The sequence below is a fragment of the Cetorhinus maximus genome, chromosome 4 (genome assembly GCF_964194155.1).
Source record: "Cetorhinus maximus chromosome 4, sCetMax3.hap1.1, whole genome shotgun sequence".
NCBI classification, from domain to species: domain Eukaryota; kingdom Metazoa; phylum Chordata; class Chondrichthyes; order Lamniformes; family Cetorhinidae; genus Cetorhinus; species Cetorhinus maximus.
The window spans coordinates 12,508,910-12,530,877 of record NC_135882.1 but is presented as its reverse complement, the minus strand read 5'-3'; the positions used below and the strand labels follow the sequence as shown (position 1 = coordinate 12,530,877).

The window sequence follows — 21,968 nt, the reverse complement described above, 5'->3', positions numbered from 1 at the left end:
TTGTGTCATCAGCTTAGTTTCAAAATAAGGTGTCTCCAATTTAAGATGGAGATGAGAAGGAATTTCCCCTGTCCGAGGGTCGTTAATCTTTGGAATTCTCTGCTCGGCAGAGCAATGGAAGCTGGGTCATTGAATATATTCAAGACTGAGTTACACAGGTTTTTGATCTACAAAGGAGTCAAGTGTTATGGGAGGCAAGCAGGAAAGTGGAATTAAGCCACAACCAGATCAGCAACTTCCCGAACGGACTCTGAACCATTCTGTTTGGGTTCTCGGGCTGTATACACACCTTGATTGCTGCAGTCTTTGGACTGGGTTAGCTCATGGATGGTGACCATTTTAAGTTGGTTGCACACTGGCGAACCTGCTACTGCTGCTAGAATATCTGAGTAGACTATGTTGACTCCTTATACCTGCATTCCAGGTCTAGGGATCCAAGGCACTTTATTGTCAATCTGTTGTATGCTGTGAGCTTCATGATTGTGGGTTGGATCCCAGACCTCCATGCCTCATGGTATATGCCTTTGAGAATGCGGAAAGTTTAAGTGTTGGCACTTACACCTGTGTCAATCTTCACTCTCTGTTGACGCTCGTCAGGCCTGTTCAGGCACACAATCGGAGTGTTGCAAAGGCTTCCATTTTGTTAACAGAATTGGCCTGGCCCACTGAGGTGATAGAGTGAAATAGTTGTTCCCCTGTAGTGTCTACACCTCGATCCACCTCCGCCATTTTGGCCAGGCATTCACCCACTTTGCGTGTGGGTCTGTGCTTTTGGCAATTCCTGACGCTTTCTCACCTCCCTTCGCCTCTTGTTGATGTAGTTCTGTGGTTTGAACACTTCCGACTTTGGCCTCTCCCTACGTTCCTGCTGCTGGGATCTTCTGCCAAGTTTGGCCCAGTGCCCTCTAAGCTCACAGGCTTTGCATGTGCTGGCATATGTCGGACATCTTTATGGTTTATGGGTGAGTCCGCACTTACTACACATCTTGCTCTTCCTGGGTGCCTTGGATATTGTACCTACAGACATTTTAGACCCTAAGGCTCCCAAACATTGTTTCCTTGTGGCAATTGCCTTGTATCTGCACCCATCCTGTAATATGTTCTCCACGCTGTGTCATTTCGGCTTTTCCAGGAGGCCCTTCTGGAATGCCCCAACAGAGGTGGAGGCGATAACCAACTCCATAATTCATTCCGAGAGTTCGGCATCAAGGAAATCAGTCTTTTGCTTTCTCCCTGTACCAGTTGACAAAGTCGTCCAGGCCTTTGTTGCTTTTCTGTCTGTTCCGCATGAATTCCAAGTGGGGTAGCCTGAAATTCACTTTAATCTTAAGCTGATTTTCCAATCTTGCCTATAGCTTCCTTGGATTCTTCTAGTCATCCTCAGGCAGACCAGGGGCATTCATCCTGTGCAAACCTTCATTTCCCATGGCAATCCTAATCCTCATAGCTTGCTTCTCCACATGGAAACATAGTTCAATCCCCTGCCTGAACAGTCTGAACTCTTCTGGGACATTGGGTACTTTCCAGTCCATCTGTGGAAATCTTGCTGCCCTTGCCTCAGCCTTTCCGTTCTTTTCTCCCCCAAGGAACAGCTGTTGTTTGAAGAGCTATAGCGACCTGCACCATGAGCTGTGCTGCAGCAGGGCAGGCTTTTAGCTTTCAGGCAGGAGGGGCCCAGACTTTGGGCTTGGCTCATAGGAGGCAAATGCAGCGATGACAGGAAGGACCACAACAGGACGCTGCACTGAACTCTGCAGCTGAAACTGCCTTTTCTTTACTGACTTGGGTAAAACCAGGTTACACCGCTCAGACAGGCGATCTCTGATGTGAAAATGATGATACAGCCACAGTGTTTCAAGTCGGGTGTCCAATTTAAATCATTGTTTTCAGCCGCTGCTCAATGTTGTTGGCTCACTACCACTGCCACCATGTTGCATTATCTCTTCCTCGACTGATACAAATGAAGTTGTCGGCAGGTGTAGAGGTTGGACATAGCTCTTTAATGGAGGCTTCTTCTTACTCCTGCTCACTGTGCAGACTAACTAACTAAGATGGCTTCTGCATCATGTGACATTGCATGACTTCCTGTGATGACATAGTTATTTACAAAATTATATATTAAATGAGTACATGCAAGTGCACTATTGCAGCACTGATATGTGGCCTGAATCTCTTTTTTTCAGTTGAAGATTTAAAAAGTTGGAGAGAGGGCACCTTCATGTTGGAGCACCCTCAATTCTACTTACCTTCCATTGCAGCCTCTGCACCTCTCAAGCTGGAAGGCCTCTGGTTGACCCTCTGACTTTGAGATCTCGCCCACCACCTTTAAATGGATGGAGACCCTGTCTCCAGACAATATGGGGGGTGAGGGGGAAGTGTGACCCCTTTAAAATCCCAATGAGTGACTGATTTCTCCTGGGGCTTAGCTTGCTGCCCTGAAACAGTCCTGACCTCTGGTTTTCCTACTCTGGAGGGAAAATCCAGAATGTGGCTGCAATTCTGTATTTCTCATATGCCTTCTTGCACCTGAAACTGCTTTTATAACCTGTGTCAATGTTACAATAGACATTGGTTTCTCCTGCATTGTGCCAGCTCCAGTTATACTCCAATAGCAAGACACGTAAGTGCTGATGGAGCTCAGCTGCATCTTGCATTCCATCTCCTATCAGCACAAAGATCCTAATAAACAGGGCAATTTGATGCTTCATGATTACAATGTGCTTCATTTCATTACTGTTCTATTTCGTAAGATTTGCCATTAGAAATGCATAAAGAATTTTGTTTAAGCTACTACACGATAACGTCTATATGTAAAATGACATTTGCTATATTCAAAAGATAACTCCACCCGAATGATTCTTAATGTTAAGCTGAAGGTACCTCAGCTTAACTAGACAAAGCTACTAATATTCCACAATGCACAAATCTTACCTAGATTGTATTAATAGATTTAAGATGACACTCGGTATATTCATTTTCCATCTATTCGCATCCCGACACAAGAAATACCTGCTTTGTTTTTACCGTGACTTTTGTTTTGCATGCCTGCATCAATAAAAATGTTTTAAGTCAGTGGATAGAATTGGTTGAGAGAGATCTTACTTTAAGCTGAGTCTCTTTCAGTTGCAGGTAAAAGCCAATTTAACAACAGTGCAGTCATGGGACACCCTCAGGTTCTGGGACTGAATCGGGCCAGGTGAATCTAGAATGCCTGATGGACAGGGCAGATAATTCAAGCGCATTTCAAAGTTTCCCAATACAGGGAGGCTTTGCACAATGTGGAGTAGAGCTTGACTTTGTGCGATAGAGTGTAAGAAGGGAAATTGTGAGTCGACAGTCCATGTTACCTTTCTCCTGATTTCTATTTCCATTTGAGGCAAGATTAAAAGCAATACTATTGGAGTGAGTGTGGGAGCCCCATCATAAAGAACGGGGGGAGAGTGGGGTCAGAGAAATGACATCACTTCCCCATTTACAGTTAAAAGGCTGAGAAAATTATGGCACTGAAGCTGGAGCTGAAGAGGAAAAAAAGGAGCTTATAACTGTTCCGAGGCTCCTGTCACAAATGAGAAAATGGAGGGCTACCAGTGTTGGAGTACCAGGGAGAGGCCATCAGTACACAGTAGCCATGTGGAAGGAAGTGACTGTGGCTGTGACTGGAAACCATAACCCCAGGCCCCACTTGCAGTGTCAAAAGACGTTTAATGACCTCACCAGGTCAGCAAAGGTAAGAAAATTATCAGACAAATAATTGAGCAGCACCTGGATATTTCCTAGCAACAGTAGACAAACTTTGCTCTTGAGGGCATCACATGACATTTTGCCCCTCATCACAGAAGCAAAGCAACTTGGCAACAGCCACCATCAGTGTTTCACGTCCTGTAACTGTCTGTGACCGCAGGATCTGATGACTGCCACAACTAGTTAACACATTCCACATGTCTCCTGTAGCAGAATACAGCACACCATGCCAGGGAACACTGGGCTACTGGATGTGTCCATACCTGGCATTTGGCAGCAAACAATGGCAATAACTAACTTCAATTCTGGCCCTGGGGTTGAGGTTGAAGATGTTGGATTCTCTCTGTGTTCAGAGGGTATATGAGAACGTTTACTTTTTAAAAAATGTTTCTGTGCACTCTTCAATTTCTCTATCAGCTTTCGTTTTCCTCATAAGAAATCTAGTGGCTGATGAGGGCTGAAAGCTTCTCAAGTATGCCAAACAGTATTCGTTTTCTTCCAGAGGCTAAAAATCTGGATGCAGCAGAGATTTATGAAGAGACTCACCTACCCCATTAATAAAGCCTCTCTACTGCACTCAGCAGCCTCAAGATAACCATTCGAGAAGATACATGATGGATGAGAAAGTGATAGTGAGATACAGAGCACCAGGAACGCCAAAGGATGCAGAGGAACATCACCACCTGGAAGTTCCCCTCCAAGTCACTCGCCATCCTGACTTGGAAATATATTGCCGTTCCTTCACTGTCGCTGGGTCAAAATCCTGGAACTCCCTCCCTAACAGCACTGTGGGTGTACCTACACCACAGGGACTGCAGCGGTTCAAGAAGGCAGCTCACCACCACCTTCCCAAGGGCAATTAGGGATGGGCAATAAATGCCACCCTAGCCAGTGATGCCCACATCCCCTGGGTGAATTAAAAAAAAAAGTGGAACTGGATCTGGATATAGTTGAGCAGAGGCATAATGGATGTCAGCCCCTGGCTTCAGAGCTAGCGGACAATGACCACAGGGGTCCTAGGGACATTGGGGCTTCTACCACATGAAGGTTCTGCACGACTTCTCCCAAACCATGAGGCAAATGGTTTGGATGTCAGCAGAGGTCACTCCCTATGCTGAGCAGCAATATGTTACTGCAGGGCAGCCTGGAGAAACTGGCCAGCCACAGGAACCTTTGTAAACCTTCCCTCGCACAACAGGAAAGTCAGGCAAGAGAGTCTAAAGAAAGGAAGACTTACATTTGTATAGCGCCTTTCACAACTTGGAATGTCTCAAAGAGTTTTACAGTCAATGAAGGACTTTTGAAGTGTAGCCAGGCGTGTAGTTTAGGAACTGCAGCTCCCACAAAAACAGCAAGGTGATAATGAACAGATTATCCGTTTTTAGTGATGTTGATTGTAAAATAAATAATGGTAAATGTGGGACACCAGTTATTGTTTGGACCATCTGGAGAGGTCATTGTTAACCAGATTATAAATTACACAGTATTTTGGAGGTAGGGAATGATATTCAGTGGACTCAATCCCAGGGTTTGGAGGACCTTTTTGATTTTGTGGGGCGCGCTCTTTCACTTATCATTGTCAACGAGAGTCCTGTTCTCAGAATCAATGGAGAGGCTGGTGTGGATGCATTTGTGGTCATCTCCTGAGATGCTATAGCCATTAGCTCAGCAGAAACCTTCATAGTTGCCAAAGAGCTCATGGTAAAGAGAATTCGTCATCAAGATGGAGAGTGGTATGGTTGATTCTGAGACTAGGGTCCTGAATCTTAATAAAGGAAACTACGATGGTATGAGGCGCGAATTGGCTATGATGGATTGGGAAACGTTACTTAAAGAGATGACAGAGGATAGGCAATGGTAAACGTTCAAAGAGCGCATGGGTGAACTACAACAATTGTTTATTCCTGTCTGGCGCAAAAGTAAAATAGGAAAGGTGGCCAAACCATGGCTTACAAGGGAAGTTAGAGATAGTATTAGATCCAAGGAAGAGGCATACAAATTGGCCAGAAAAAACAACAAGCCTGAGGATTGGGAGCACTATAGAATTCAGCAAAGGAGTACCAAGGGATTGATTAAGAAAGGGAAAATAGAATACGAGAGTAAGCTTGCGGGGAACATAAAAACTGACTGTAAAAATTTCTATCAGTATGTGAAGAGAAAAAGATTGGTGAAGACAAATGTAGGTCCATTACAGTCAGAAACAAGGGAATTTGTAATGGGGAACAAAGAAATGGCTGACCAACTAAATACATACTTTGGTTCTGTCTTCACAAAGGAGGACACAAATAACATACCAGAAATGTTGGGGAACACAGGGTTTAGTGTAAGGGAGGAACTGAAAGAAATTAGTATTAGTAGGGAAATGGTGTTGGAGAAATTAATGGGATTGAAGGTTGATAAATCCCTAGGGCCTGATAATCTACATCCCAGAGTACTTAAGGAAGTGGCCCCAGAAATAGTGGATGCATTGGTGGTCATCTTGCGAGATTCTATAGACTCTGGAACAGTTCCTACAGATTGGAGGGTAGCTAATGTAACCCCACTATTTAAAAAGGGAGGTAAAGAGAAAACAGGGAATTATAGACCAGTCAGCCTGAAGTCGGTAGTGGGGTTATAGTCCATTATAAAAGACTTAATAGCTGAGAACTTGGAAAACAGTGGCATAATTGGACAGAGTCAGCATGGATTTATGAAAAGGAAATCGTTTTTGACAAATCTACTGGAATTTTTTGAGGATGTAACTAGTAGAGTTGATGAGGGGGAGCCAGTGGATGTGGTTTATTTGGACTTTCAGAAGGTTTTCGACAAAGTCCCACATAAGAGATTAGCGTGTAAAATTAAAGCACATGGGATTGGAGGTAGTGTATTGAGATGGATAGAAAACTGGTTGGCAGACAGGAAACAAAGAGTAGGAATAAATGGGTCTTTTTCCGAATGGCAGGCAGTGACTAGTGAGGTACCGCAGGGATCGGTGCTGGGACCCCAGCTATTCACAATATATATTAATGACTTAGATGAGGGAACTAAATGTAATATCTCAAAATTTGCAGATGACACAAAGCTGGGTGGGAGGGTGAGCTGTGAGGAGGATGCAGAGATGCTTCAGTGTGATTTGGACAAGCTGAGTGAGTGGGCAAATGCATGGCAGATGCAGTATAATGTGGATAAATGTGCGATTATCCACTTTGGTAGCAAAAAACAGGAAGGCAGATTATTATCTGAATGGCTATAAATTGAGAGAGGGGAATGTGCAATGAGACCTGGGTATCCTCGTACACCAGTCGCTGAAGGTAAGCGTGCAGGTGCAGCAGGCGGTAAAGAAGGCAAATGGTATGTTGGCCTTCATAGCCAGAGGATTCGAGTGCAGGAGCAGGGATGCCTTGCTGCAATTATACAGGGCCTTGGTGAGACCGCACCTGGAATATTGTGTGCAGTTTTGGTCTCCTTATCTAAGGAAGGATGTTCTTGCTATAGAGGGAGCGCAGCGAAGGTTTACCAGACTGATTCCTGGGATAGTGGGACTGACATGAGGAGAGATTGAGTCACTTAGGATTATGTTTGCTGGAGTTCAGAAGAATGAGGGGGGATCTCATAGAAGCCTATAAAATTCTAACAGGACTAGTCAGGGTAGATGCAGGAAGGATGTTCCCGATGGTGGGGGAGTCCAGAACCAGGGTTTACAGTCTGAGGATACGGGGTAGACCATTTAGGACTGAGATGAGGAGAAATTTCTTCACCCAGAGAGTGGTGAGCCTGTGGAATTCGCTACCACAGAAAGGAGTTGAGGCCAAAACATTGTGTGTTTTCAAGAAGGAGTTAGATATAGCTCTTGGGGTGAAAGGGATTAAAGGATATGGGGAGAAAGCAGGAACAGGCTATTGAGTTGGATGATCAGCCATGATCATAATGAATGGCAGAGCAGGCTCGAAGGCCGAATGGCCTACTCCTGCTTCTAGTTTCTATGTTTCTATGAGTTACCCTGTGCCGAGCCCATCCCAAAAGAGAAAAGGGTCACGCCATCCTAAGAGGTTCATAATGTTTTGTACCAGCTGCATACAGGAATGATGGGCTGAAAGGCCTCCTTCTGTGCTGTAACTGTTCTATGATTCTCAGACCCCCAGGTAGAATGCAGAAGTGAACTTGGAATAGGGCACAGAAAAAGCTGTGATCACAAACTATATGTTCTCACCCCATTTAACTTATGCACAGGAGGTTGCTGGCAAGGACTGCATTTATTGTCTACCCCAAAACTGCCCTTGAGGAGGTGGCAGTGAACCAGCCTCTTGAATACAACTTAATGGTTTGCAAGGCCATTTCAGAGCGTATTAAATAAATCTGGAGTCTCACACACAGGCTAGACGGGGTGGGCTCTGTAGATTTCCATCTCTAAAGGGCATTAGCGAACCAGGTGTCATTTAACAACAATCTGGATGCTTCATGGTCCCCATCACTGATATCCAGCTTTTTGTTCCAGATTTATTTAATTAAATGAATTTAAATCTCCCACTTCCATGTTGGGGTTTGAACTCATGGGCTGAATTCCCCCATGGTGGTGGGCTTTGGAAGGTGGGGGGAGGGGGTTGGGGGGGGAAAGCTGTGAGAATAGGGGAAGCCATGTTGGGGGATGCTCCCTATGGACTGCTGCCACCAGAGAACTTTCCCAGGGCTGGGCTGGGAATAGGACCAGCTGTCCACTCCGGAGAGGCGGGCAACTAATTATGATGGGTAAAAGCCCCGATTAAAAGTTATTCTCCAGCCTTGCAGCGGTTCTCTGCCAGTGAAGCAGCCCCTTGTTGCGCACAGAGGCTGCCAGCTCACTGGAGCTGGCCTCTCTGCGGCAGGCTGGGGGGGAGGGAGTGGGGATGGTCATTGGAGCTGGAGTGGGGCCGTGAGCATGAAAGGCCACTGCCTCAGCCTATTTCGATCCAGTGGAGGGCGGTTTCCCTCCATCTTGATGGACCTGCCGGCTTAGCGTTTCTTCATTGCTGCAGTGCTGTGCAGCCCAGCGAGGGAACCTCTGTATTGAGGTGAATTATTGGAGGAGCTGGGACTGTTCCCCGTGAAGGAGAGAAGGCTGAGAGGAGATTTGATAGAGGCATTCAAAATCGTGAGGGGCCTGGACTGAGAAGATAGGGAGAAACTGATCCCATTGGCGGAAGGATCGAGAACCAGATGGCACACGTTTAAGGTCACTGGCCAAAGGAACAATGACGAATATGAGAAAAATATTTTTCATGGAGCGAGTGGTTAGGATCTGGAGTGCATGGCCTTAGAGCGTGATGGAGGGAGATTCAATCGAGGCTTTCAAGAGGGAATTGGATTATTATCTGAAAAGGAAGAATGTGCAGAGCTACGGGGAGAAGGCAGGAGAGTGGCATTAAGTGAATTGCTCCTTCAGAGAGCCAGCACAGGCACAACGGGCCAAATGGCCTTCTTCTATGCTGTAACCATTCTATAATTCGGCAGTCAGAAATGATCCCCTTCCATCAGGGATGTTGCTACCAGGATGGAAAAACAGACTCAAATCCAGGGTTTTCTGCAGGGCGGATTTCCTGAATCTTCATTGAAACGTGGTTTAATGCCTGTTTAGGGCACTGCTCTAAGAATCCCACTGATCTTCTGCTGAAATTATGGTTGGAGGTAGGAGAAAACTGACAGAAGTTAAAGAGTTAAATTTTCGAGGAGAGATGGCGCAACCTTGGCTAGAATTTAGAAGGTCATTTGATCAAATTTGAATCGATCAAAGCTTTCAAGATATGAAGAGGAATGCAAAGCGCAGACAGAGAGAAACTATTTTTGCGCAGGTTGGAGAATCGAAGACTGGGGGACATAATATAAAAATTGGAGCCAGGCTTTTTACCAGCGAAAATACAAAAGGTGCTAGAAGTTTGGAATTCTCTTCTGCCAATGGCAATTGATGTTGGGTCGATTCTTAAAATGCAGACTTGATGGGTTTTTGTTAAACGAAGGTATTATGGGGTGTGGGATGGAGTTAGGTCATAGATCGGCTATTAAGTGACAGAACAGGTTTGCAGAGTGGCCTCCTCCTGTTCCCATATTCTTATAAATAGTACCACATCGTTACATCCAAAATACCCAGCAGATGCTTATTTTATTTACGCAGAGATATTTGTTGATATCGTTAAGTCTCGCCTTTTGTGACTTGCTTTTTCGCCCTGTGCAAAAACCTTTGTATTATCAGTCCATTGGGGGCCCAAATGTTCACTTATCCGTGGGTTTAAAAATAAAAACAATAGAAGCTGAAAGAAAGAAAAACCACCTAAATAAAACTTAAAGAAAGGAGTTTCCATGAGGTATTTCCTGCAATCTGAAGTGCGCACTGAGTGTACGTTGTCTGTTGCTGTTTGCGTGAAAGGGAGAATGTGTGCGGCTGTGTGAAGGATAGAGAGTTTAGGGCAGGATTTTTACCTTGTCAGGCGGGCGTGGCAGGCGGGCCCGGGAGCGGTTGCGAAGCTGACCACTGCCCGCGATCGGGCCCCCGACCTCGATTTCACGCTGGCTGGCCAATGAATGGACAGCGTAAATCGCGCGCTGCAACGCTGAGCGCTGTCTGGATGAGGGCGGGAGGAGGGTGAGCGCAGAAGTTTGCGCATGCATGCAGGCACGTGCAATGAAATCCCCCTGAGGCCACACAGCTGCCTCAGGGAGCTGAAGGTTTTTACAAACACAAATAAAGGATTTAAAAATGTTAAAAACATGTCCCCTCATTTGACTCTGTCGCATGGGTAGGGAAATGTTATAAATGATATTCCAACATTTTTATTGCATTTTTAATTCCTGTTGGAAACCTCATCCCGCCCGTGGATGAGGTTTCATAAAAAATCCAAAGGCCACTTGGCTGATTCACCTGGCGAAAATTTCCATTTAATTATTAATTTAATAGCCTTAATTGGCAGCGGGCCTGCTGACCAAAATATGGCACGAGTGCGCAATGTCATCGGGGTGTTTGCCTGATGTGGGCCAGGCGCACATCTGCCCACTCAGCTAAAAATTCTGCCCAAGGAAAGCAGCACATTCAGAAACGTTAGAGTCATATGGTCATTACAGCAAAAAGGAGGCCATTTGGTTCATCAAATCCATGCCATCTCTCTGTAAAACAATCCAGTCAGCCTTATTCCTCCACTCGATCCCCGTAGCCCTGTGAATTTATTTCCCTCACATGCTTACCCAATTTCCTTTTGAAATGATTGATTGTCTCTGCTTCCAACCACCCTCATAGGCGGCGACTTCCAGTTCATTACCACTGGCTGCGTGAAAAAAAGTTGTCCCTCATAATCCCCCTGTATCTCTTTCACAAAACCTGAAATCTATGTCCCCATGTCCTTGTACCATAGGCTAATGGGAACAGCTTTTATTTATCTACTTTTTCTAAAAATGTCATAATCTTATCAATCTCCCCTCAATCTCCTTTGCCCCAAGGGGAACAACCCCAGCTTCTCCAAACTAACCTTATGGCTAAATTCCTTCACCCCTGGCCATATCCAGAACTGCCTGGAATTTCACGCAGTTACATTGGGTAGCAATGACACTTAGCTCAAGAAACCTTGTGAATGATTTGAATAGATTTGATAAATTTTAATCAGTTCATTATTCATCTTCCAGCACATAAAACTTTATTTAATCACTTAATAATTTTGCTTCTCTTTAATTGCCTTAATATCACAGAATCACAGAATTGTTACAGTGTAGAAGGTGGCCACTCGGCCCATCGGGTCTGCACTGGCTCTCTGAGCATTTTAACTCAGTGCCAATCTCCTGCCTTTTTCCCCATAATCCTGCACATTGTTTCTATTTAAATAATCATCCAATGCCCCCTTGAATGCCTCAGATGAACTTTATGGTTATCATGTGGGCTCATTTCTACCTTTTATAGGCCTGTTTAGTTATTAATGTCAAATTAGCAAGTCTGGCCGGATGTTGTTTGGAATTTCTAATCATCATCCCCAGCATTGCAAGATCCTGACCCTGGCTGTGTTATCACAGGGTTATCTGTTTTATCTGTTTCACATTGAAGATAAAGGAAACAAAAATTAAAGGATAATTGATAGTTCATCCATGGTCCTTTTCACTCACTTAAAGCCATTTGGATGTAGGTAACACTGTGGTACCTTAAAAATAAGTGTGGCAGACTGTGGGGTTGGGGAATGAATATGCTTGATTTAGTTGTATTTGATGTTCATGCCTTTCCTGAAGTTTTTAATTGAAGAAGTTGAATAGTTCTATTCAGACCTTTCATTGCTTCCACCAATAATTCCTCCGTCCCCTGCTTTGATATTCAGCATAATTCTGCCACAATGCATTAATATAATTTGTCAACTCACTTTTAGGGAACACGATATGGGACAAAATTCAAAAGTCATTAGCACAGAATTAGGGATTTGGCCAAGTTTGACACCTTCATCCTTGTCTAAAGGTGACTGGGGTTGGGGAAGCTCGAGGTAGGGAAGGCCCATAGTGTTATTGTGGAGCATAGTGAAGAACCTCTGCTCCTCCTATCCCATATGAAAACATCCACCTTTTAGGGGAACGCATCTTCTTGGTTCTTTTCCACTCCTACTTGGAGCTGTTGAAAACTGGATGGCCTGGAACAAACAAGGAACTATGCTCCCTGGTTTTAATCCTTCACACATTGCCTCCTTTCCTTGTTGGGCACAGGGGGAAGGGGGTTAAAATCAGGCAAAAGATTTCTTCCAATCTTTTGCCTGCTATGGTGCTCATACAGAAGCCTGGTGCCTCACTTTATCTGCTAATGTCCATGTGGGTCAGTCAGTAAATTAGAACAACAGAAACCTTGTCTGTAAATAAATAACTTTGCTGGTTCTAAATTTTCAAAAAGAAAGTACACAGCCTTTGCGCTTCTGTTCCTGATTTACCGTATAATAATGGTAGGCTCTAAAGCCAAATATGGAATAGCTGCGGGGTTTTGCTAAACAGCTCCAAAGCTGCATTCCCAGTGACCTCAGGTCCCAAAGTGCAACCTCTGCGGCATCTTGTGGCACAACCATTTTTCACATTTTCTGAGACCCTGTGCTCAGAAATTAAATTACCACTGGCTTGACTAGTATCCTACCACTGACTAAGCTCAGGAAATACGGTGAGCTAGTCAGGAAGGATTATGCTGCATTTGCATGTCTTATGAACAAGCAGGAAGAAAACAACGGTACTCATTCATTCCTAGCTTCACTGAAGGCTTGTAGAGCTGAACAGCCACACAATGGACAGTAAAATACTTTATTTCTTGGTGATACAAGTAATTAAATCAGTGATACAGTTACATTTAATAAATTGATAAAATTCCAAAACATGCTTTCAGATCACTTTATAAAATTTCCAATTACCCAAGGGGGAAATATAAGAGATATTGGGAGATTTTGTTGATTGGGACCTCAGGCCCTGTTATTGGTTGCCAGCCTTCAGGCTTTAACACTGAAGGGGTTAAACGAAAGGACCCTGAAGCTGCATTAATTAACGTTGCTTTGATTTCTCCTGAGCCATAATTTTCATTTTAGGAACCTGTGTCATATTGGAATATAACTGCATCAATGATGCTTGTTTACATCAGAAGCAATACATAATACTTTCTGATGCCATATTGTCGCTTAAATCCACCCTTCCAGGCTTCTGTATTTCTATTCAAATTAATAGGCAACTGCCGCTGGTGCGTTAAATTACTCCTTGTTTTGTGGAAAAGACACAACTGGTAAAGTTATTACTGTATTTATGCTCTGGAACACATTTAGAAAAGAATGTGCTATTTTAATTTTTCATATGTAAAATCTATTCAAAAGTAAATCTAACATATCTGTGTTCGCAAAATAGTGCATGTATTATTTGCAGCATTTAATTAACGTATAGTTTCATACCAAACAGAATTACCTACACAAACCAGGCCCTCAGGACTTCCCACAACTGCGTTGAAAAGAAAGTATTTAACATGCGGAATTTGTCCACAGCTGATAATTTATTGGAACTCATCTGTAACAAGTCCTGGCACTGATTTATAAGTTGATTTGAAAAATAAATAAAAGTGATAGAAACCTACATTTGGTTTTAATGATAGACTGTTGCAGCGTGAAAAGTAAGGATATGAAACATTGCAAGGAAATTAGATATTATGCCCCGAAGACAACCACAGCTACTAGCCCATTAATTATTAGATATTTATTATTAAAAATTTCTCTTCATGAGTGACTGCAGAATGTGCGTACAACTCAAGCTGTTGAATTCTGACGTGAATGAAGTGAATGGAACTCATTTGTTTCTTGCATGCTGACAGAGCGAATCTCCAACAAAGGTTCATCGCCTACCCTGTTGCAATACTCAGTGTCAGTAAGATTACATAAAAAAAGGTAATAATAGCATTAACTAATTAGATTTCTTAATGCTCATTATTTGAAAAAGGGGAGGAAAAGGTTTTTATTACATCTTTAAAAAAACCATTAACATCCTTGCAGGTCTCAAATGTAACATCGTGTAGTGCAACCTCATCTATTACTTTGGAAGCAAAATCCAGTCAACTTTAGGGAAAAGAAAACATCAGGCTCCATCAATTTTAACATTTAGATTTATTTGGAGAGGGTGGAAGGAGAGAGAGGCAGAAACAGTCTACACTCTTATCAACTAAACTCACAGGTCCATATCGATCAGCCCTCCAAGTGTAAGGGTTTCACAGAATGCCTCTTCTAACAATTGAACTTTACAGGCTCCATTCCAAAGTCCAAGGACAAAGTAAAAAAAAACTTTAGCCTGAAATAACCGAGTAATGGATGGGCTGCCAGCCCTCCCTGCTGTGGCAATTTTGAGAGGGTGACATTATTATATACCACCCTATTTGTAATGACATTATTATATACCACCCTATTTGTAGTGACATTATTATGTACCACCCATTTGTGATGAGCTCCAGACATCTGCCATAATTTATTAGAGAACCAGTGGAAAAAGAAAACCATAGGTCACTGATCTAACTGATGTAGTTGACATTAATAAAGGAAAGGATGGCCTCCACAGAGTACCCCAATGAACAGTTGGGAGCAAGTTTAAAATGTAGCTTTTGCACTGAAAAAGGAAAGCTTGATTCTTAAGTGACTATAAAATGAATTTGTAAGAAGCTGCACTGTAAAAGGAATGATCACTTTTCTTTGGAAAGTTCACTTCTCAAACTTAAGTTAAAATTCTGAAAACAATGGCTGCTATAGGTACAACCGATTGCGCCTTTTCGTAATTGAACTTGCAAACTTTTGTAACTGAGTGCACCAGTGGCATCTAGTGGTGCTACTTCATAACCACACAATATTCTTTTCTCAGTAGTCAAGACAGGAAAAAAGCTGCCATCATCTTAAAAATATCTTAAATCTCTTCTCACTTGTACAGAACCTTAACAAATACCATTTTGAAATAGTTTAGTACAGTTTTTATTTTTGTAAGAATTCTATATGGAGCAGCTGGAAGGGCAGTGAGCCGGGGGTGAGGTCATTGATATAAGGCGAATGGTAAAAGAACTAAACGGTGGCATGAGGAAATGCTGTGCTTTTTAAATGTAGCGATTGGTTAGGATCTGGAATGCACTGCCAGAGACGGGCGATGGAGGCAGATTCAATCGTGGCTTTCCAAAGGGAATTGGATAAGCACCTGACTAGAGAAAAAAAAACCGTGGAGCTACGGGGAAAAAGGCTGCGGAGTGGGACTCGTCAATTGGCTCTTGCAGAGAACCGGCACACACACAGGACAGAATCGTCTCCTTCTGAGCTGTAACCATTCTATGATTCCATTAGCAGGGGGCAGAGATTTAAAGTAATTGGCAAAAAGGAAGGGGAAAAGGAGAATTATTTTTATCCAGAGAGTTATGATGTTAAGATTCCACTGTCTGAGAAGTGAAAGCAGGTTCAATAACATTTACAAATTAAAATTGGATACATACTTGGGCTGAATGGCTTTCCTTTGCTGTGTGATTTTACACATCTTACCAGTTCAATCAGGCCAGTAAAATTCTCCAACTGGTTTACTGATAATACAGGACTAATTACTACGAATCAGAGAACCAATACTGTACTCCTGTAACACCCTAGTTGGCATCAGAGTTAAGGATGAAACAGACAAATTCAAGGATATAACAGACTTGAACACATCTTTTTATTTAATTCACAAGAAAGCTCTTTACTGGGTTACTTGGCCAATTATTGAAAAACAAAATTATCTTGGGAGTGGCCTTTCAGTTCTGGAAACTGGATTCAAATTTTGACTGATAAGAGTTTTATCCAATGAAATGTCCTTGCCGTCAATCCACTAGTCAGTGAGCATGTTTCTGATTGAGAACTCATTGGCAATGTCGCTCATACAGGTTTCAGGATGGCCGTTTGTGAGAAATGGGAAATAATTGCTGGATTTTATGGGCTCCGAGGCCCATTAAAAATAGCATGGGCACCATACCCGCCACCTACTGCTGCCACAATTTTACCAGCAGCAGGGGGGTGGGGGATGTTGGGAGGCTCACACACACGTGGACTGGTTGATGCCCTTAAGTGTGCAATTAATGGCCTCTCAAAGATTTAAACAGCTGCGGGAGAGGCCTATGCCAAGTATCCAGCCTGACAGCTTTCACTGCGTGGACTGGTGGCGGACAAGGTGAGGTGTCTCCTTAACAGGACCCTTGGATCCATTGGAGGCCTGCCCACACCCCCCAAATAATCTTCCTCGCTAGGGACGTCTAGCCTAGCTCCCAGTGATGCCCCCACGCCACCCCACTTACTTTTTACTCCTCGTGGTTGGGGGCAGAATGCAGTCCACCCTGCAGCATCCACCGCTCCGGGTGGCACTGCTGGGACTGGAGAACTGCCAGCCATTTGATGGACCAACAACTCTCAAAAGTGGGGATTCCTGCCCAGAGGGGGGCAGAAGTCCTGCCTTAAACCAATTAACATACCTGAGTGTTAAATGCCTGCAGGCTAGCTGCCAGAGAAGGGGATGCCAGCACTCTGTAAAATTCAACCCATTGTCACTACTACTGGTGGGGTAGTGGCCACTCTTAAGGTTGGGCCTGAGTTACATTGTGGAGGCGCAGTGAAAGTATTCTTACTGTGTATCACATACTAGACAGCACACTGGGTGTACCTCCACCACATGGACTGTAGCAGTTCAAGAAGGCAGCTCACCACCACTTTCTCATTGGCAATTAGGGATGGGCAATAAACGCTGGCTTAGCTTGCAAGCCCATATCCCATGGAAGAAAAAAAAGACACTCATATGGAGAGAATTCCATTTGCACAGTACTGACATCGTACACCTTGAGTACAAGACAATAAGTGATATGTATAATTCTATTCTGGTGCATTTTTTCTGGAAAATGTTCACCACTAAATGCTGAGAGATTATTAGTTATGAAACTTGAATACTAAACAATGACCCAGCTAGTGGAACGCATGCAGTTGGTGAAAGCACTTCAGTCTGTTTCAATTAGCCAATTCATTTCTGAATCTTAGTCAAGTATACCTAAAATGAAAAGCTGTAAAACTTTAGTAATGCATTCTAGTGCCAGGTTTGATAAATAAATGAGTAAGACATTCAAGGTGAATTTTTAGCTGACTTGAAATTACTTCATGTGTACTTGTCTCTACGTTGAATAGTTTACTTATGCTTCCCTGAAAAGTTGTAGTGATCTCTAGCTAAAATGATCCAGTGATCAACCACGATCTGCTAAATCTGTAACAATTTTCAACGTGAACAGTTTTCTTCATTTCCCTTTACAAAATGAGTGATGACTGAAGAAAATGTTATTTGAGGAGAAAAAGAGACGTCACAAATAGAAGCACGAGGCATATCATGTGCAAGCTTTTCTAAAAAGTTTTGAAATTATGCAAATTGAAAAAGTGCTGGAATGGGGATCAATATCAAATTTTACTTTTTATTCATTTTCACCATTACCAGGTAGTCATGGCTATAAGTTTTAAAAACCTTCTTGTGTAACAAGACATGTTTGTGAAACATTTTGGTGCTTATTTCCATCTGAACCATCTGCCTAACACAGTGGATATAAAATCAAGATTCCCTCTGCATTATTGTGACTTTTGCACTTATAACTCTGAACTTAATATATATTTAGATTGCATTTTTCGAAATTAAAGAAAAACTAGGTTTTTTAATGTGAAGTTTGGTCAAATTACTAGCCAGTCAGAATGCAGGATTCCAATACAGCACAATCTAAAGTTCAATTGTCCACAACCTTGGTTACTCTAGGATCTAGATACTGAAAATATTCAGCACTCTAAAATGAAGCAGTATTCACACAGACTTAATTGGTACTATACATGCTTCTACAATTTCCTACTTATCCACTTGGAGTTGCATTTCAATACTGGCCTCAAATACAATGCTTTATATTCAATGATAAAGATCCAATCACAGTGAAAAGTTTACTCTGTATTTAAACCGAATGAAAAATAAATCTGTTCATATTCTGCAATAAAAAAGTGTGCTCCATTTAAACAATGATGATTATTCGCTGGTAGTACTGAACTTGAATATTGCTGTAGAAAAGAGACATGTCAAAGCTTTTCATCTTGCACTCAGCGGGATGCTTTGAAGAATACCAATATGAGGAAAACAACAATTTATACTGTATGTGAAGAGAGTGCTGATTGATTGGCAAGTGGACTCTGATTGGTAGAGGCGTTGCTATGCAGAATGCACTAGTGATGGTGATTGACAGTTAACTGCCAAGCATTGCTGAAATTTAAACCTGGCATCTTGACCCTGATTCCTCAGGGCAATGCCTTGACCAATGAGTCAGCGAATGGCTGTCACTTATTTTGTTTAGCTGAAACAGGCACAATGTGTGTACATGTTCTTTCTGTCTGCAAAGAACAGGGCCCTGTGTATTAATATGTAGCTTCCAGTACAAGCAAATGCGCCATACTGTGAGGCCAACTGACCATCTTAAATTGGTCGTCAGTGTAATTCTTAGCGCACTCTGAGGATTATTTAACAAATGTTATCCAATTGCGGAATCACATTTGATGTTGGACACTGTTTTGAGCTTTGCAAGCATGGGTAGCCTGTATCTTGCCTGTTGCAAACGGTAGTTTGGGCATGCTGTTTGATACGATCCGCCAATTTTTGGAACAGTCTTTAGGCAGAATGTCTTTTTGGCTTGATGGCAGCATCCTATTAGTGACGAATACCACTCGCGTTGCTACTGCATAGTAGCAGCGTGAAACACTTAGCTTCACCAGTTGCTCAAAATTTTGAGATACCTTGCCTTTCCAGGGTAATCTTAGGTAGACTGGGCACTTTTCAGGGTCAAAAGTGATGGCCTTGGGCTTGTTCATGAGTTTGTGAGATTTTAAGCCCTAAATGATCTGATCAGGGTAACCATTATCCTGCAGATGACTTTGATGCGCCCTATTTCAGCATCAGGCTTACATGGTAAGAGAATGGCTTGGGCTCTATTTACAAGGTTGCCAATAAGACCAATCTAATAACATGTGGAACCGTAAGAATCCCGACCAGCGAAGGTAGCCTTGTGGTAGACCATGGTAGAGAACCCCCAGCAGGTTTCTCAACTACTACATCAAAGCAGGGGAGTTCATTTGACTGCTCCATTTCAAAGGTGAATTTGAGCATTGGATGGAGTCCACAAGGGCATGTAAGGAATTATTACATGCAGCTGTGGGTTTAAATATAACGAATGTATCGTCTACATATCAGAAAAATGCGAGGGGGTATGAAGTTAGGTGTCATTCCATTGAAGACACGTTTCTCATGGAACCCAACAAAGATGTTTACAAAGAAAGAACATATACACACATTGCGCCTGTTTCAGTTAAACGAAATAAGTGACAGCCGTTCACTGACTCACTCCTCAGGACATTGCCTCAACCAGAGTCAAGCTGGCTGGTTTAAATTTCAAATAATGCTTGGCAGTTAACGGTCAGTCATCATCACCGGTGCATTCTCCATGGCAATGCCTCTACCAGAGTCCACTTGCCAACTAGTCAGCACTCTCTTCACATATAGTTTAAATTGTTGTTTTCTCCTTATATTGGTATTCTTGCAAAGTGTCCTGATGAGTGCAAGACGAAAAGCTTAAACATGTCTTTTTTTCAGCAATGATGATTATATAAGTGGAGGGCATGACCATCTTGCAAACTTGCATGAATCCAAGGTAAAAAGATCGCAACTGCAAAAAATTCAAAAGTTTAGCAATATGCTTTACTCAGTTTCATTTTTTTTGTATTCAAAGACATTTACCTCTAACACATTAAAATACAATTTATCATTCTTTTCAAAAATCATAAAGGCTTAAAAAGGCATTGTGCAAAATCAGAATAATATAAAGGCCACAACACAAAATTGATTTTGTTATGGGATAGTTGGGACTTCTCTCGTCCCTGACTTTTCTTATGTTAATAAAAAGATGAGCAGTACACTTCACCCGAGGTGCTGTGCACTAGGAAATGTTTTGGCAAAGTTCGGCAATCATATCTTAACATGGCACTTTTTTGCACTCAAATAAATTAAGTGCAATAAAGAAATATTTATCTATTTAAGGTCACTGTCCAATGAAAATTTCATAACCACAATGTTTTACATCTTCCAACTGCTGTGCATTGATTTAGGAACTCAGTACAATCAAGATGCATTAAGTGTACTCGAGAGGTATATTTAATTGTACAATCATGATAAATAATCACTTTAAATACTACTGTACCACACAATTATTTGTCAAACTGTACACGCACAAGGAGTTTTTTAAAAACCATTTGGCCCTGATCAGTAATTTCCACTGAATGAAAAAAATGTAGAATACATGTTTGATTCTTTTACAAAGCAATAAGAATCAAGCCAAGCGATGTGACTGAAATTCATAAATCAGGAATTTTACATACATTATTAGTAAACAATCTTTGTGAAATTATGCACAACATTGACCAAGTCTTGTATTGTTCCCTTTTACCACACCTGTGCTGTTCATATTTTCCCCATTGTTGACTAGTCAAATTTGCTTTTCAGCAAAACTAAAGTCATCAGTCGCATGCGTATCATGGGTCGATCTCACAGGTCTACTGCTGCAGAATGTCCTCACTCAGTCAACTAATGACTGCTTGGTCTGACCAAATCCCAATAGTGGATACTGCCGTGGGCTCTACACAGTCTGGGACATTGACCTCATTTGTTTTTTCTTGATTACATTCCAAAGATCAAGCAGTGATGGCAGCTGGATTTTGTCCATATTTTTGCTGTAAATATTTAGGAAGATACCAAGGATGACCACAAGACCTGACCATATGTAGCTTAAAGAGAAAAAAAGTATAATTAGTATTGTACGAATTGATAGAATCTGTAGTGCTCACAGTTAAAGGTTAAATCCTGAGAATACCATCTCAATGTCAGCAAATATCAGAGGCTTCTGACAAGTTTACCCATTAGCAGTATTCCTGTATTTCCACACCCAAAAGGTGCTCCCCACCTCCAAAATGAATGGAGAGAGCCAGGAGTGGGATAGAAGCAAACCTAAATAACTTACAACAAAAAGGATTGACAAAATTGATCCAGGCAAATTGTTCACTATGGTGAAGGATTCAAACACCAAAGGACAAAGTTAAAATTAGGAAGCTAGGAGAAAGAGATGGAACTTATTCATCCCAAGAGCAAGAAACAAAGGGCTTGATTTTCAATCTCGATAATTTTCAGGTCCTGGCCCGATGCATTGCGTGAGAGATGCAGATGCGGCAATCTTCAAATGTAAATGCCCTAATTTAGCCAACGGCGTGTTTGGCACCTAATTAGGGGCACCGAGTGTTACCAGGAGTAGTGTGAAGAGTACCAGGAGCAAGGCAGATGGCAACCATGATAGGGCCTGCTGAAAACAGGGAGCAGCAGTGCAGGGGCAGCAGCCTCACGGCACACACAAATATGAATTGAAAATAGTCCGCTAGCTCTCCCTGACCCATTAACAAGCTCCCCAAATAACTTAACAGGCTGTTAATTGGAAGCAAGCAGGTTCCTGGCACCCCACCCACCCATCTTGAAAATTCCAGAGCATCCTGGAGACGCTGAGACACTGAACCGTCATCCAGGAGTGCCAATTTAAAGGTGTGCCTGCTCCTTTTCCGGTCCCTTTTGAAGGTGTGCCTGCTCCTTTTCCGGTCCCTTTTGAAAATCCTACCTGATGTGTCTCTAGAGAAAATGGAATGGAGAGTTATGGAGAA

The 21,968-nt window shown here is 42.6% G+C and overlaps 1 protein-coding gene across 2 annotated transcripts in view; it reads right to left on the bottom strand.

The window, feature by feature from the left end:
- Positions 1-17,642: 17,642 nt before the first annotated feature.
- The window catches only part of slc35b3 (solute carrier family 35 member B3), a 46,293-nt gene continuing 41,967 nt past the window's right edge, over positions 17,643-21,968 (bottom strand). For both annotated transcript variants that reach the window (XM_078539937.1, XM_078539939.1), the window contains one exon: positions 17,643-21,050. In XM_078539937.1, coding sequence (XP_078396063.1) covers positions 20,903-21,050 — 148 coding nt within the window. In that variant the 3' untranslated portion in view covers positions 17,643-20,902. The remainder of the gene's footprint in view (positions 21,051-21,968) is intronic.